The 15,000-nt window shown below is 32.3% G+C and overlaps 5 protein-coding genes across 5 annotated transcripts in view; 1 reads left to right on the forward strand and 4 right to left on the reverse strand.

Annotated features, from left to right (window-relative positions):
• LOC132288449 (putative protein TIC 214 N-terminal part) overlaps window positions 1–2,482 on the forward strand; it is an 8,516-nt gene extending 6,034 nt beyond the window's left edge. The window contains exon 1 of the mRNA XM_059789859.1: window positions 1–2,482. This exon is cut by the window's left edge and continues 6,034 nt beyond it. The gene's annotated coding sequence lies outside the window, so the exon portion shown is untranslated.
• Window positions 2,483–6,031: 3,549 nt separating this feature from the next.
• Window positions 6,032–7,754, reverse strand: LOC132288451 (NAD(P)H-quinone oxidoreductase subunit I, chloroplastic). Its single transcript, XM_059789861.1, has one exon. It carries the CDS (start codon window positions 7,620–7,622, stop codon window positions 7,119–7,121), a length of 504 nt encoding a protein of 167 aa, XP_059645844.1. The 5' UTR covers window positions 7,623–7,754; the 3' UTR covers window positions 6,032–7,118.
• Window positions 7,755–8,451: 697 nt separating this feature from the next.
• LOC132288450 (NAD(P)H-quinone oxidoreductase subunit 1, chloroplastic-like) lies at window positions 8,452–9,917 on the reverse strand. The gene has a single exon (XM_059789860.1). It carries the CDS (start codon window positions 9,915–9,917, stop codon window positions 9,351–9,353), a length of 567 nt encoding a protein of 188 aa, XP_059645843.1. The 3' UTR covers window positions 8,452–9,350.
• Window position 9,918: 1 nt separating this feature from the next.
• Window positions 9,919–11,813, reverse strand: LOC132288448 (NAD(P)H-quinone oxidoreductase subunit H, chloroplastic). Its single transcript, XM_059789858.1, has one exon. The coding sequence runs from the start codon at window positions 11,098–11,100 to the stop codon at window positions 9,919–9,921; it is 1,182 nt and encodes a 393-aa protein (XP_059645841.1). The 5' UTR covers window positions 11,101–11,813.
• Window positions 11,814–14,056: 2,243 nt separating this feature from the next.
• Window positions 14,057–15,000, reverse strand: part of LOC132288447 (protein TIC 214-like) — a 12,096-nt gene continuing 11,152 nt past the window's right edge. Inside the window, exon 1 of the mRNA XM_059789857.1 lies at window positions 14,057–15,000. This exon is cut by the window's right edge and continues 11,152 nt beyond it. Within this exon, the coding sequence (XP_059645840.1) occupies window positions 14,072–15,000 (929 nt within the window). The 3' untranslated portion in view covers window positions 14,057–14,071.

The following is a 15,000-nucleotide window of genomic DNA, read 5'->3' on the forward strand; positions in this document are numbered from 1 at the left end:
CGTCGGAAAAAGAAGAAGCCCCACTCCTATTAACATAGGAACTGGAAGTGGAATCAAAGGTATGATCCACGCATATTGATATGTATGTTCCATAAAAAATAAAAAGTAATTAATTGTTTCCGATTCGCCAGATCTTGCCTTTTTCGAAAGGAGTCAATAAAAAAAATAAAGATATGCACTAACTTAAACTAACTTAAAGAGAATTTTAGAATTTTCTATTCTTATTTATTTTGAGTCTTTCCTAAATACTTCAAATATTCAAATCAAAAAATGAGAATTGGTCAAATAAATTACTAGTAAAAAGTGAATACTTAGTTCTTAATTAAGATATTTATGAAGATAGAAAAACTTACAATTTTTAGTATTATTACAAAAATTTCTCTCCCATAGAGCAAGGATGAAGAATTATACCAAAAAAAGGTCTTTGATTCTGATATTAATCATAGGATCAACTAAGATCAACAACTTGGCCTAATGAGATAAGAACTCGCCATTGTAGTTAGTTTATTCAAAATTATTAACTAGTATTATGTCACGTATCTTTTAACAGATTAATTACCAGTCCCATTCAAATTTGAAAAATGAAATTAGAAATACCCCTTCCTCGGGCTTGACCAATTAATAGAAAAAAAGATGAAAGTTTTTTCAGTAGGGAAAAGTTGGTTTCTTAAACTTTTTGATGTATTTTATTACATGTAAATGAAATATCGAACGCAGAAAATAGACAGAAACAGAAATGGAGGTTGGATTTTATAAACTTCAACCAATTTCGTTTCTATGATATATCGGATTCTACAGATATAGATTTAAGTGAGAAAGAATGAGAAATAAAGATACCAATCAGTACAAATTTTTCTTTCTTCCAGATATTGTAGGGAATAGAAAAAACAATTTTTTTAAATCACATAATAATCATATATCATATTCTTTTTTTTTTTTAGTAATATTTTATACGATTTTCACATATCTATATTTATTTTTTATGAAGAGAATATTATCTAGAGAATAAATAGATAGATAATGAATAGTAAAGAACAATTCGTTTTGAACAATAGATGTCTTTCACATCCAACTATAACAATGAGTGATCTCGTAATTTTAAAATGGCAGTTCCAAAAAAACGTACTTCTATATCAAAAAAGCGTATTCGAAAAAATATGTGGAAAAAGAAGGGATATTGGGCAGCGCTAAAAGCCTTTTCGTTAGCGAAATCCCTTTCTACCGGAAATTCAAAAAGTTTTTTTGTGCGACAAACAAATAAATAATCAAACGTTGGAATAATCTGAATCAACTTGACTCGAAAAATTGGCTAATTTTATTTATAATATAATTAATAATTTCCATTACTTACTGTATTGGACTAATCAATATGAAATAGAATTCGTCTTGCTTTTCTGATATATATAATAATAATTTGTCTCTTTACCGAATTCTAAAAATAATACCTTTGTGTTTGAAAAAACGAATAAAGATAAGATATGGGGTTTTCCCTTTCTTTTTAGTATATTTTATCATTTTCGGGGTGGGGATTCTTATTTTCCCCATCGACCCGCTTGTCACAATCACAATAATAAAAAATAAAAACGTTTTCTTTCTTTCTATATTTGGAAAAGGGCAAATATAAGATCTTTATTCAAAATGAAAGGGTCATTGAAACTAATTCATTAAGTTTCAAATTTTGTTTGTAACTTTCCGAATCATTATTTCTTTTAATTACTATCTATACCCTCATATGCCTCTCGCTTTCAACCTAATCGGTAAAAGGCGATATTATGTACAAAAATGTGTTAATTTTTAAGTGATTCAAAATAGATCCTATTTTTTGTTCATTGATAAAATGCATTTTTTTGTTTCAGATTTATGAAATCAAATAAATGAGAAATGAATCATTAAAAAATGAAAATGAGAAAAGACATTTTATTTTGAGTTCTATCCTTGGATTGAGGGCAGAACTATCTAGTTACAACAGTTCAATTAATTCTAAGAGAGCATAAACTACACGAAAGCCCTAAGTTAAATAAAACTGACACCCTACATGAAAATACTGAACCTTCAAATCCCGATTTGAACGAATTTTTATTCATCATTTTAAATCTTTCTTAAAAAATATTGCATTGACTTGACCCCTTTAATCTCGACGATTGAATATGAATAGGCTATTATGAGTTCGAGCAAGCCGCTATGGTGAAATCGGTAGACACGCTGCTCTTAGGAAGCAGTGCTAGAGCATCTCGGTTCGAGTCCGAGTGGCGGCATGCCATCTTCTAAAAAAGATACAATAGATCCTATAATGAACTCAATTCCTGATTTCCCTTCCGTAATTGAGGGATTCCTCTTTTTTTTTAAGATTTTTTATGATATTTTCAACTTTAGAGCATATATTAACTCATATCTCCTTTTCGATCGTTTCAATCGTAATTACAATTCATTTGATAACCTTATTAGTCGATGAAATCGTAAGACTATATGATTCGTCAGAAAAGGGCATGATAGCTGCCCTTTTCTGTATAACAGGATTATTAGTCACTCGGTGGATTTATTCGGGGCATTTCCCGTTAAGTGATTTATATGAATCATTAATTTTTCTTTCATGGAGTTTCTCTATTATTCACATAGTTCCGTATTTCAAAAAAAAGAAAAATCATTTAAGCGCAATAACCGCACCGAGTGCTATTTTTACCCAAGCTTTGCTACTTCAGGCCTTTTAACTGAAATACATCAATCCACAATATTAGTACCCGCTCTCCAATCCGAGTGGTTAATAATGCACGTAAGTATGATGGTATTGGGCTATGCAGCTCTTTTATGCGGATCATTATTATCAGTAGCGCTTCTAGTCATTACATTTCGAAAAGACATAAAGATTTTTTGTAAAAGCAATCATTTATTAAATGAGTCATTTTCCTTTGGTGAAATCCAATACATAAATAAAAAAAGCAATGTTTTGGGAAATACTTCTTTTTTTTCTGCTGGGAATTATTACAGGTCCCAATTGATTCAACAATTGGATCATTGGAGTTATCGTGTTATTAGTCTAGGGTTTATTTTTTTAACCATAGGGATTCTTTCGGGAGCAGTATGGGCTAATGAGGCATGGGGATCATATTGGAATTGGGACCCAAAGGAAACTTGGGCATTTATTACTTGGACCATATTCGCGATTTATTTACATACTCGAACAAATAAAAATTTGCAGGGTGCAAATTCCGCAATTGTGGCTTCTATAGGCTTTCTTATAATTTGGATATGCTATTTTGGAGTCAATCTATTAGGAATAGGGCTGCATAGTTATGGTTCATTTACATTAACGTCTAGTTGAATTCAAGAAGGGCCCTGACGAATACAAGCAGAGTACAGTGTATATAAAAAACTTCGTGTAAGCCGGCGAGAACCATTTGAATCAAGTAGTGTAGTGATTCACATGGTTCTCACAAACACCAAACATATATGGTTAAAATTCAAATTCCTTTTTGTTTTTACTTAACTTAAGAGAATACAAAAAAACTTCTTTTTTTTCATCGCACAACGAATGATTTTTAAAATCATAGGATTTTTTTTTTATTTTTTGTTTTATTCATGAAAACTATCTAGAAAAATAATTAGATAGAATAAGTTCGACCTTGTCAACTGATAGTGAAAGAACAAAATCGGGGTAAATACCAATACCTATGACAGGTAAAAAGATAGAGATCGAAACAAATAACTCTCGCGGTCCAGAATCAAAAAAATAAGAGTTTGGAGCATTAAATAGCTTGTATCCATAGAACATCTGACGTGACATAGATAATGAATAAATAGGAGTTAATATCATCCCAATTGCCATTACAAAAGTAATTAGTATTTTTGTCATTAAAAGATACTTTTGGCTGGTAATTATTCCAAAAAATACTATCAATTCTGCAACAAAACCACTCATGCCCGGTAATGCAAGAGAAGCCATCGAAAAGCTACTGAACATTGTGAATATTTTTGGCATTAGGATAGCTATTCCGCCCATTTCGTCGAGATAAGCAAGACGTATTCTATCATAACTCGTTCCTGCCAAGAAAAAAAGCGCGGCACCAATAAATCCATGAGAGATTATTTGTAAAATGGCTCCATTGAGTCCCGTATCGGTTATAGAGCCTATTCCTATAATTATGAAACCCATATGAGATACAGAAGAATAGGCTATTCTTTTTTTTAAATTACGTTGGCCAAGGGATGTTGAAGCTGCGTAGATTATTTGCGTTGTACCTACTATGATAAACCAAGGAGAAAATATAGAATGAGCGTGCGGTAATAATTCCATATTGATCCGAACCAATCCATATGCTCCCATTTTTAATAAGATTCCAGCTAGAAGCATACAGGTACTGTAATGTGCTTCTCCATGGGTATCTGGTAACCATGTATGTAGGGGTATAATCGGTGATTTGACAGCAAACGCAATAAAAAACCCAATATAGAATATTATTTCCAATACCACAGGATACGATTGATTAGCCGATGTTTCAAAATTTAATGTTGGTTCATTAGAACCATATAAACCGACACCCAGAACTCCCATTAAGAGAAAAATGGAACCCCCCGCAGTGTACAAAATAAATTTTGTAGCTGAATAGAGACGCTTTTTTCCTCCCCACATGGATAAAAGTAGATAAACGGGAATTAATTCTAACTCCCACATGATAAAAAAAAGCAAAAGGTCCCGAGAAGAAAATGATCCTATTTGACCGCTGTACATTGCTAACATCAGGAAATGGAATAATCGAGAATCCCGAGTAACTGGCCAAGCCGCTAAAGTAGCTAAAGTAGTAATGAATCCTGTCAGTAAAATGGGTCCTATAGAAAGTCCATCTATTCCCAATCGCCAGTGGAAATCAAAAAAATCGATCCATTTATAATCCTCCACTAGTTGGATTAATGGATCGTCTGATTGGAAATGATAACAGAATGCATAGGTTGTTAGAAGGAGCTCTAATATACATATACAAATAGTATACCACTTAATTACCCTATTTCCTCTATGGGGAAGAAAGAAAATTAAAGAACCCGCGGCTATTGGCAAAACTACAATTATTGTTAACCAAGGAAAATCATTCGTGGTAATGACAAGATACATTTGGACCAGAAAAACCCGTACTCAAAATATTTGATTTTCGAGTACGGGTTTTTGTCGGTAAAAAAAAATCAAATGGATTCAAGTGGAGTTTTATGGAACGTATCAATAAGCTAGACCCATGCTGCGAGTTGTTTCATGCCATAAATAAACTCGAACACTCAAGAAATCCGTTGGACAAGCGGATTCACATCTCTTACAACCGACACAGTCTTCTGTTCTTGGAGCAGAAGCAATTTGCTTCGCTTTACATCCGTCCCAAGGTATCATTTCTAATACATCTGTGGGGCAAGCTCGGACACATTGAGTACACCCGATACATGTATCATAAATCTTTACTGAATGCGACATGGGATCTATACATTTTTGAACATCACAAAATTTCGATCTAGTAAACTTATAAACGAATCATATATTTCGATACCAGACGAATCAATGATTTATCAGAATTTTTTTAATTAGTTTACTTCTGGATTGACTTATGAAAGAGAACACCAAGATACTTTAATTTCCTACCTTTTTGCAAGCACGACTATATCTTACGTAGCAGACATGCTAAATTAATCAACGATTATTAGAATTTATATAATTAATACTACCTTTACTTATTCAACAAATTCGATTGGTTGATACGAGTTGATTTTCGATTACGATAAATTGACGAAACAATAGCCAGTCCAATAGCTGCTTCAGCGGCTGCAATAGCTATAACAAAAATTGCAAAAATGGTTCCTTTTAATTGACGACTATCAAAAAAATCAGAAAATGTTACAAAATTTATATTAACTGCATTCAATATAAGTTCAAGACACATAAGGGCTCTAACCATATTTCGACTTGTAATCAATCCATAGATACCGATAGAAAATAAATAGGCACTCAAAATAAGGACATGTTCGAGCATCATTAACCAACTCCTTATTGATCTCGATTTATTTCAATATGAACAACAATTCAACCGATTCGATTGACTCGAATATAACAAGTATGGAATGAATATATTAGTAATAGATCAAACTAAAAGCATTTCTATTTTATACACGAATTCAAATAGAATTGAAGGGAAATAAATGTGATAACCTAGAACAAAATTGGATTTTGATTCTTAGTTCTAAAAATTTATTATTGACGGGCTACAGCAATTGCGCCTATTAAAGCAACTAAAAGAATTATTGAAATGAGTTCAAATGGAAGAAAAAAATCTGTTGATAAATGAATCCCAATTTGTTGACTATTATTTATCAAATCTTGTTCTAGAATCTGGTTTGATCTTGTAGTCCAAATAATCCCGTACCATGACGTATCTAGAATAGTAGTAATTAGTGAAACAAAAATACTTGTACAAACCATCGAAGTAACCCCATCCCCAACGGTCCAAAGATAAAAATCTTTGTGATATTCTGAACCATTCATGAACATCACAGCAAATATGATTAAAATATTTATAGCTCCTACGTAAATAAGAAGTTGCGCAGCGGCTACAAAATGGGAATTAGATAGAATATAGAATAGGGAGATACAAACAAGAACCAATCCCAATGAAAAGGCGGAAAAAATTGTATTGTTAAGTAATACTACTCCCAGACCTCCCAATATAATACCCAATCCCAGAAAAACTAAAAGAAAATCATGTATTGGTCCAGGTAAATCCATTCTATGTAAAATAAGAAATAAATAAATCGAAATATTTCATGACTTTATTGACCTGACCAGGAAAAAGGTGACTCTATATTTTTTTATGAGATTTCTTAATTGTTAATTGAATTCAATCTTAATGAGTGCGTATTAGGTACAGAAATCTCATTCTTTATCCGAAAGGATAGTTTGAAACTATATATTTTGAAATCATTACGAATATGGAATAAAATATAGAAATAGATTTTCTATCCAAATTGAGCCGCGGTTCTCACCAACTAATCAATAGTTTGGATTTTTAGTTATTGACCAAACAAAAACCGTATTCGTTTAGATCAAAACTTAACCTTAGTAATTGGGAATTGCTCTTGAATCAAGGGGTTTAGTCATTTTTTATTTGAGGCGAATTCCAAATTGTTCGAACCGTGGAATCGTCAATTACCGATATTGGTAAACGACCCAAAGCAATTTGATTATAATTCAATTCGTGACGATCATACGTAGAAAGTTCATATTCTTCAGTCATCGATAAACAATTTGTTGGACAATACTCAACGCAATTACCACAAAATATACAGATTCCGAAATCAATACTGTAATTAAGCAATCGTTTCTTTCGAATATCCGTTTCCAATTTCCAATCAACAACAGGTAGATCTATAGGACATACGCGAACACATACTTCACAAGCAATGCATTTATCAAATTCAAAGTGGATTCGGCCGCGGAAACGCTCCGATGTGATTAATTTTTCATAGGGGTATTGAATAGTTACGGGTAAACGATTCGCATGGGATAAGGTAATCATGAAACTTTGACCAATGTATCTTGCAGCCCGTATTGTTTGTTGACCATAATTCATGAACCCAGTTACCATAGGGAACATATCGCGAATATCTATAAAAAATTTTATGCCTGTTTCTTTCTCTTGTTTGAGACAAGTCGTGAATATCGTATTCCTTTACAGTGACATAAGTTGGGAAGAAGTTGTTAATAATAGATTACCTAGAGAAATAGGTAAAAGAAATTTCCATCCAAGATTTAATAGTTGGTCCATTCTCAGCCTCGGTAAAGTCCATCTTGTTGTGATAGAAATGAACAAGAACAAATAAGTTTTAGCTAATGTAATAAAGATGCTAATTATTGTTCCAAAGACTATACCCGCTTTATTTATTTCAAAAAGCTCAGGAACGAGTATGTACGGAATAGAAAGATTCCAACCGCCCAAGTAAAGAACTGTTACAAATAATGAAGAAACTAGTAGATTTAGATAGGAAGCAACGTAAAACAAACCAAATTTGATACCTGAGTATTCGGTTTGATAACCCGCTACTAACTCCTCTTCCGCTTCTGGTAAATCAAAAGGTAATCTTTCACATTCCGCTAGGGAAGAAATTAGAAAAATGATAAACCCTATAGGTTGACGCCACAAATTCCATCCCCAAAACCCATATTTTGACTGTGCTTCAACTATATCAACTGTACTTGAACTGTTAGATAATCATAGTCGGTGATAACATCACTGTTTCCATCGCTATTACAGAACCGTACATGAGATTTTCACCTCATACGGCTCCTCGAGGGTCACAAATAAATCTAAGGACGCATTCAATATTATTTATCTTGATATGTTTGTAGGATAGATAGAGTCAAAATCTATCGTAAGGTCCCGAATTAGACCAATGGAATTCTGTCTGCTCTATTTATAATAAATAAAAAAAGTGCTTCTGAATTGATCTCATCTTTTAATAATTTTTCTTTTTTTGTTGTGTATGAGTAATAACTTAATCTTTCAATAAAATACTTTTTGTAGCAATATCCATACATATTTCAACCTACCATTTTCAATTACGAAAAAGAATTAGACATTACATTAGTTAAAGAATTAGACATTACATTAGTTCATGAATCATGATAAAAAGCCCGTCTCTCTAAATATGTATATAGGAAAGAAAGAATAAAAAAAGATTTTTCCTTTTTTCTATTGCAATGAAATTCTTTCTATTTTATTTATTTTTTCGTTCCTATTCTCCTTTCTCAGAAAAGGGGGGCTTTCAAAAAAAATAAATAGAGGATTACTTCGTTCCTGATAGTTATTTACCGAATCGGTGGATAGGAGCATACTCTGGATCGGAATCGTGGGGAGTACTGCTTGATCGTTTCTACCAACTTAAAGTCCCAATTAGAATTCCTTTTATGCAGAAATATCCTGTTGGATAACTTACATAATCTCTATTACTAATCCTTTGTGTACCTTGGTGTTCCTAACCATCCACTCATTTTTGCCCAATCCCCCATTATAATAATACATGTCTGGTAATAAATAATAAAAACCCCATCCAGTTGATCTTTTGAACCCGCTTCAAGACATGATGACTAATCAACCAATCTTGGGGTAAGCAGCCTCTACTGTTTATGTTTACTTTCACTTAACTCTTGTACATAGGAAATGAGACTCAATCTTTTTACTGCGAATTTAAAAGCTGTTTTTCTCACTCATATAACTATCTGGTTTAATTCATCAACCCAAATGTTGAATAAAAAATATGAAAATATGTATTCAACGCATTTAACTTCTTTCCTATAAAGCAAGGAAATAGGGAAAGTTTTTGTCTCAACGAATCACACGTAGAGATATTGATAACACACATAGAGTTAATGGTATTTCATAACTAATTGATTGAGCAGCAGCTCGCAGACCACCTAAAAAGGAATATTTATTATTTGATCCATATCCTGACATAAGAAGTCCAACAGGAGCAATACTTGAAATAGCAATCCATAAAAAAACACCAATACTGAGATCGGCTAGAACAAGGCGATAGCCAAAAGGAATTACTAAATAACTTAGTAAAATTGATATAACTGCTATGGATGGTCCGATACTGAATAAACGAGGATCTCCTCTAGATGGAAGAAGGTTCTCTTTGAAAAGTAATTTTGTCCCATCTGCTAGAGCTTGAAGAATTCCCAAAGGGCCGGCGTATTCAGGTCCAATACGTTGTTGTATTCCTGCTGATATTTCTCTTTCTAACCAAACAATTACTAGTACACCTATTGTGATTCCTAATACAAGAGTCAAAATAGGGACAAGCATCCATATGATCTCATAGACCTCTTTTAACGATTCCAATCTGGAAAAAGAATTGATAGCTTGTACTTCTGTTGTATCAATTATCATTTCAACGATCAACTTCTCCCATAATGATATCTATGCTACCTAGGATCGTCATAATATCGGCCAATTTCATTTTTTTAACTAACTGAGGAAGAATTTGCAAATTGATAAAACCTGGTGGGCGAATTTTCCATCTCCAAGGAAAAACACTCTGATCTCCTATGAGAAAAATTCCCAATTCCCCTTTTGGGGCTTCGACTCTTACATAAAGTTCTTGGTTCGACAATTCAAAAGTTGGAGAAGGTTTTTTACTAATAAATCGATATTCAAAATCATTCCATTCGGGATTCCTTACTTTATCAAAGCGTCGGATTTCTAAATTCTCATAGGGCCCCCCCGGAATTCCTTCTAGAGCCTGTTGAATAATTTTTATGGATTCTTTCATTTCACCGATTCGTACTAAATAACGAGCTAATGAATCCCCCTCTTTTTGCCATTGGACTTCCCAGTCAAATTCATCGTAACACTCATAATGATCAACTTTACGAAGATCCCATTGTATTCCAGAAGCTCGCAGCATTGGTCCTGATAAACCCCAATTTATTGCCTCTTCGCCTCCAATAATGCCCACCCCCTCAACTCGTTCTAAAAAAATAGGATTCCGCGTAATAAGCTTTTGATATTCAGCAACCCCTGTTAAAAAATAATCGCAAAAATCCAAACATTTATCTATCCAACCATGAGGTAGATCAGCAGCTACTCCTCCGATACGAAAATAATTATGCATCATTCGCATACCGGTAGCAGCTTCGAATAGGTCATATATTAATTCTCTTTCTCGAAAAATATAGAAGAAGGGGGTCTGCGCACCAATATCGGCCATAAAGGGGCCAAGCCATAACAAATGAGAAGCTATACGACTTAATTCCAACATAATTACTCTGATATAGCTAGCCCTTTTGGGTACTTGAATATTTCCTAACTGCTCTGGTGCATTTACGGTTATTGCTTCTGTGAACATAGTAGCTAAATAATCCCAACGTGTTACATAAGGCAAATATTGTATAATTGTTCGGTTTTCCGCAATCTTTTCCATCCCTCTGTGTAAATAACCCAATATTGGTTCACAGTCAATAACATCTTCACCATCTAGAGTAACGATGAGTCGAAGAACACCATGCATTGATGGGTGTTGAGGGCCCATATTGACTATCATGAGGTCTTTTCTTGTAGCTGTTGCAGTCATAAGTTTTTCCCCGATTCATTCTTCCATGAATTGCTGAAAGCGAAAAGAAGTTCATCAAAAATTAAGCGAATAATTCAAAATGACTCATCAAATTAACGAGTTTTTGTCTCTCGAATACCCAACTGACTAATTAATTCTTTATAACGTACTCTATTTTTTTTTGACAAATAAGCCAATAGCCGTTGACGTTTTCCCAGAATTTTCCGCAGACCCCTCTGAGATAAATAGTCTTTTTTGTGCAATTCCAAATGGGAAGTAAGTCTCTGTATCTTATTGGTGAACACGAATACTTGAAATTCAACGGACCCCCTCTTTTCTTCTTTTTCTTGGGAAATAACCGAGATGAATGGATTTTTTACCATAAAAGAACCCCCCTTTTACATATATTAATTTTACCGATCAGTAATAATAATAAGGCTAGTCATTTTAATCTGATATACACAATAATCTAAATTTCTTTATGGACTCCAATTTTATCAAGTAAAATGAATCAATAATCAATTCAATTTAAAATTGGAGTCGGATAGGAATACAAAAGGATAATACATTTCTGCACTTACGAAAGAGAATAATTTAGGCCTAAAATAAAGAAGATTCATTTCTATATCGAATGGATACGTCATTGAATTGGTATCGTATATTAGTGTAAGACAAGGCATGTGCGCATTTGTTTTGTTTGCTTTTAGATACTAGATATGATAGAGGATATAGAGGAAAAATGTACCATCAACAAAGTTTCAATCGTGGATACATATGTATCCTTAACATACTGAAACGACTTCCATTATTGGTATCAAACCAATAACGATTCATACAAGCTAAATCTTCTAATCGATAATTGGGCCAAAGGAAAAACTTTAATTTAATTAATTTATTTTTCTCGCTATCAAGATGCGGATTTTCATCCAAAAATGGACCCCAGTCTTTTATGCTGTTCCCGTTGCAAAATACTGGATTTCTATCCATACCATTTCTATTCTTTGAATTGAAACAAATTAGAATTCTCAACTCTCTACAACGTCTAGATGATAAAATATTTTCAGGAATAAGCAAATCATAATGATTTTTGTCTATATTTCCAGTTATCTTTTGATGTTTTGCAATGAATTCATCAAAGTTCTTCTTATCAAGATATTCTTTTTCTCGGTATCTTTGATTAGTTTTGTGCTTACTCTTATGAACCAATGAAATACCGAGGGTTTGATACATAATAAATTGTCCGTCGTTTTTTAAAAACAGACGAACGGGTTCGATAATCAATATTCCCTTTTTCATCAATTCTGTAAGAGTTAAATTCTTTTGAATCAGCATTATATCCAGACTTATTTCTCTTCTTTGAATCGAGAATATAGCAATTTCTTTTGGATTTCTCAGTCTAAGCAGGAGACAATATACTTTGATATTATTGATCATTCTTTGATTCAAAGTCTCATTCCATCTCAATTGAAAAAGCAAATACTTGTTCAAGAAGAAATGGAGTTCTGCTTCCGTGTTATTCTTGTATTGTTTTTTATTTGTACGTTTTTTCATATCTGATTCCGGATACTCTTCTTCAATATCGTTTTGTTGGTTTGAGAGAGGGGACCCAAGATATTTTTTGTTTTGTGCATCTGATCCAAGATCCCCTTGGCCTGCGGGTTCTTTTTCGTTTTCTGCTTGATTTATATTCTTTATCTTTAATTCAAAAGATTGTTTTTTATTCGGTGGTATAAAAAGATTCCTTTGTTGCTTTCCGTTGATGTTTTTATTTTTACTCAAATTGTCAGTTATAGTTAAGTTTAAAAGAAGCAATTTGCTTGGTATAACCCATGGTTTTATTTTATATATATTATAAAGTAACAAAAATTCTGGGAAGAACCAAAATTCCAGATTCAATATGGGACGATTTAGTATTTCTTCATTCATTCCCATCCAATCTAAAAAGATTTTGTTTTGGTTGGGTGGATTACTTTCGGGATCTTGATGAATCGGAAGATAAAAAAGATCTTTCTTATCACTTTGATGAATTATTTGATAATTCTTAGTGCCGGTTTTAGTATTTTTATTACTGTTGGTATCTATTTCGATCCATGCTTCAATATCGACTTTTTTTCTAAGACAAAAATGTATAATTTTCCAATCAAAATATTTTCTATCCGGATTTTTTCCCATATACCCAATATCACCTTCTCCTAGATAATTATTGATAGTGGTAATCTCCGGCATATCAAATAATTTGTGTTTATGTGTATTGTAATTATAAGAAATTTCTTGGTTCTTAGTTACTTCGAACGGTGATCCATAAAGATATGAGTTCCTCTTATTTTCATAATTAATAGATTTATATGATAAAAGATCATATCTATAGTTTTTTTGAAAATTGTCTTTTTCATTCGGCAATGAATATATTTCATAATCTTTTTGTTTTTTGTAATGAATTAGTTGGTCTTTTTCATATGAATCCCGTTTGTTTAAATCTTTAGTTTGAGCTGTACGACGTTGATTGACTCTATTTCGCCATTTTTGTGGTATTAATCTAGACCATTTAATCCGAGAGAAATCGTATTGATAATGACCTTTTAACCAATTTTTCCATTGATTCATTCCAGAATTCCGAAGTTTCTTATGGCTTAATTCGAAATGAAATATACCTTGTGTTCCAAAATAATCCTTTATTGTATTCTTAAGAAAAAAAGATGTTCCGTGATATTGAAGAACAGATCTTAATTTATACAAGTTAATAACTTGGGTTTGGGATAATTTGTAAAATACATATGCTTGTGACAAGGAGGGTAAGTCACAAAAAATCTGTGAATTTTTATTATTATTACTAATATTATAAAGTGACTTTTTTATAGTGGAAATGAAGTGAATTGTAGTTTTATTTCTTTTAGCAATTCTTTCTTGATTTGTTTCATTATTGTAAATGTATTTATCAATAATTTTGTTTGTTGATGATGCAAGAAAAAGTTGTGTATTGATTCTGGGAATATTAATGATATAGAAAGATATCCATGGATATCTTTTCAATGAAAAATTTTATAAAATAATGTAATTTACGGAGTAATCGAACGTTTCTTCTTTTTAACATTTGCCAAATAGTTTTTGGTGATTCTAATCTTTTAACATTATAACTTGTTTTGTTAGGACTAATATTTATTCCTGGAGTTTTTGTTTTTTTCTCTTTTGTAATTCTTTCTATTTGATTTCTTATTGTGCTTGTTCTATCAGTTAGATCTTTCATTTTTTTTTCTGTCAGTGAATAATTTGTCCAATTCGTAGATCGAATTTGACTAAACGATTCATGAATTTTCTGATCGTTGATTGTAGAATCTTTTTCTTTTTTAGTTTCACTCGACTCATCTACTTCTTTCAATCTAAATAATAGAATTAAATTTACTTTTGAAAGTTCTTTTAGTATTCTTTTTATAAATAGAATGCTTTTGATAACCCATTTTTTTGTTTCGTTTAACACCCTTAGAAAGAATTCGATTCTTTCTTTTAAAACTCTTAGAACTATAAAAGACTTATTTTTCAATTGACCAATTTGATTTTCGAGTTCCTTAAAAATGGGTTCAAAAAAAGAAGGCCGTTTTCGAGGAGAACCAAAAGGAAGGTCGGTTTCCATTCCCCAAACTGTTAAAAAACAAAAATCGGCTTTTTTTACTTTTCCTTTCTTTTTCATTCGATCTTTATGGAAGGGCCGTAGCTTTGGTTTGTGCCAAGGTTTCAGACAGAAAGGAAATAAGATTTTTATCTGAATACCATCTAGTAACCAATTTTTCGGAAATTCTGTTTCTGATAATTGAACACCGTTATAGGTGCATTTAACATGCATTTCGCCAGCCCATTCTTTTAAATCCTCAGACCACTCGGGAAATTGCAATAATAAAATACGGCCAATATTTTTAGCTATTATCA

The sequence above is a fragment of the Cornus florida genome, unplaced genomic scaffold (assembly GCF_030987335.1).
Source record: "Cornus florida cultivar Cherokee Brave unplaced genomic scaffold, ASM3098733v1 CherokeeBrave_3.0.0_Hap2_scaffold_120, whole genome shotgun sequence".
NCBI lineage: Eukaryota > Viridiplantae > Streptophyta > Magnoliopsida > Cornales > Cornaceae > Cornus > Cornus florida.

Bases quoted from the DNA above. Each gene is read 5' to 3' on its own strand.
- LOC132288451 (XM_059789861.1), bottom strand. From the start codon at position 7,622: ATGTTCCCTATGGTAACTGGGTTCATGAATTATGGTCAACAAACAATA.
- LOC132288448 (XM_059789858.1), bottom strand. From the start codon at position 11,100: ATGACTGCAACAGCTACAAGAAAAGACCTCATGATAGTCAATATGGGC.
- LOC132288450 (XM_059789860.1), bottom strand. From the start codon at position 9,917: ATGATAATTGATACAACAGAAGTACAAGCTATCAATTCTTTTTCCAGA.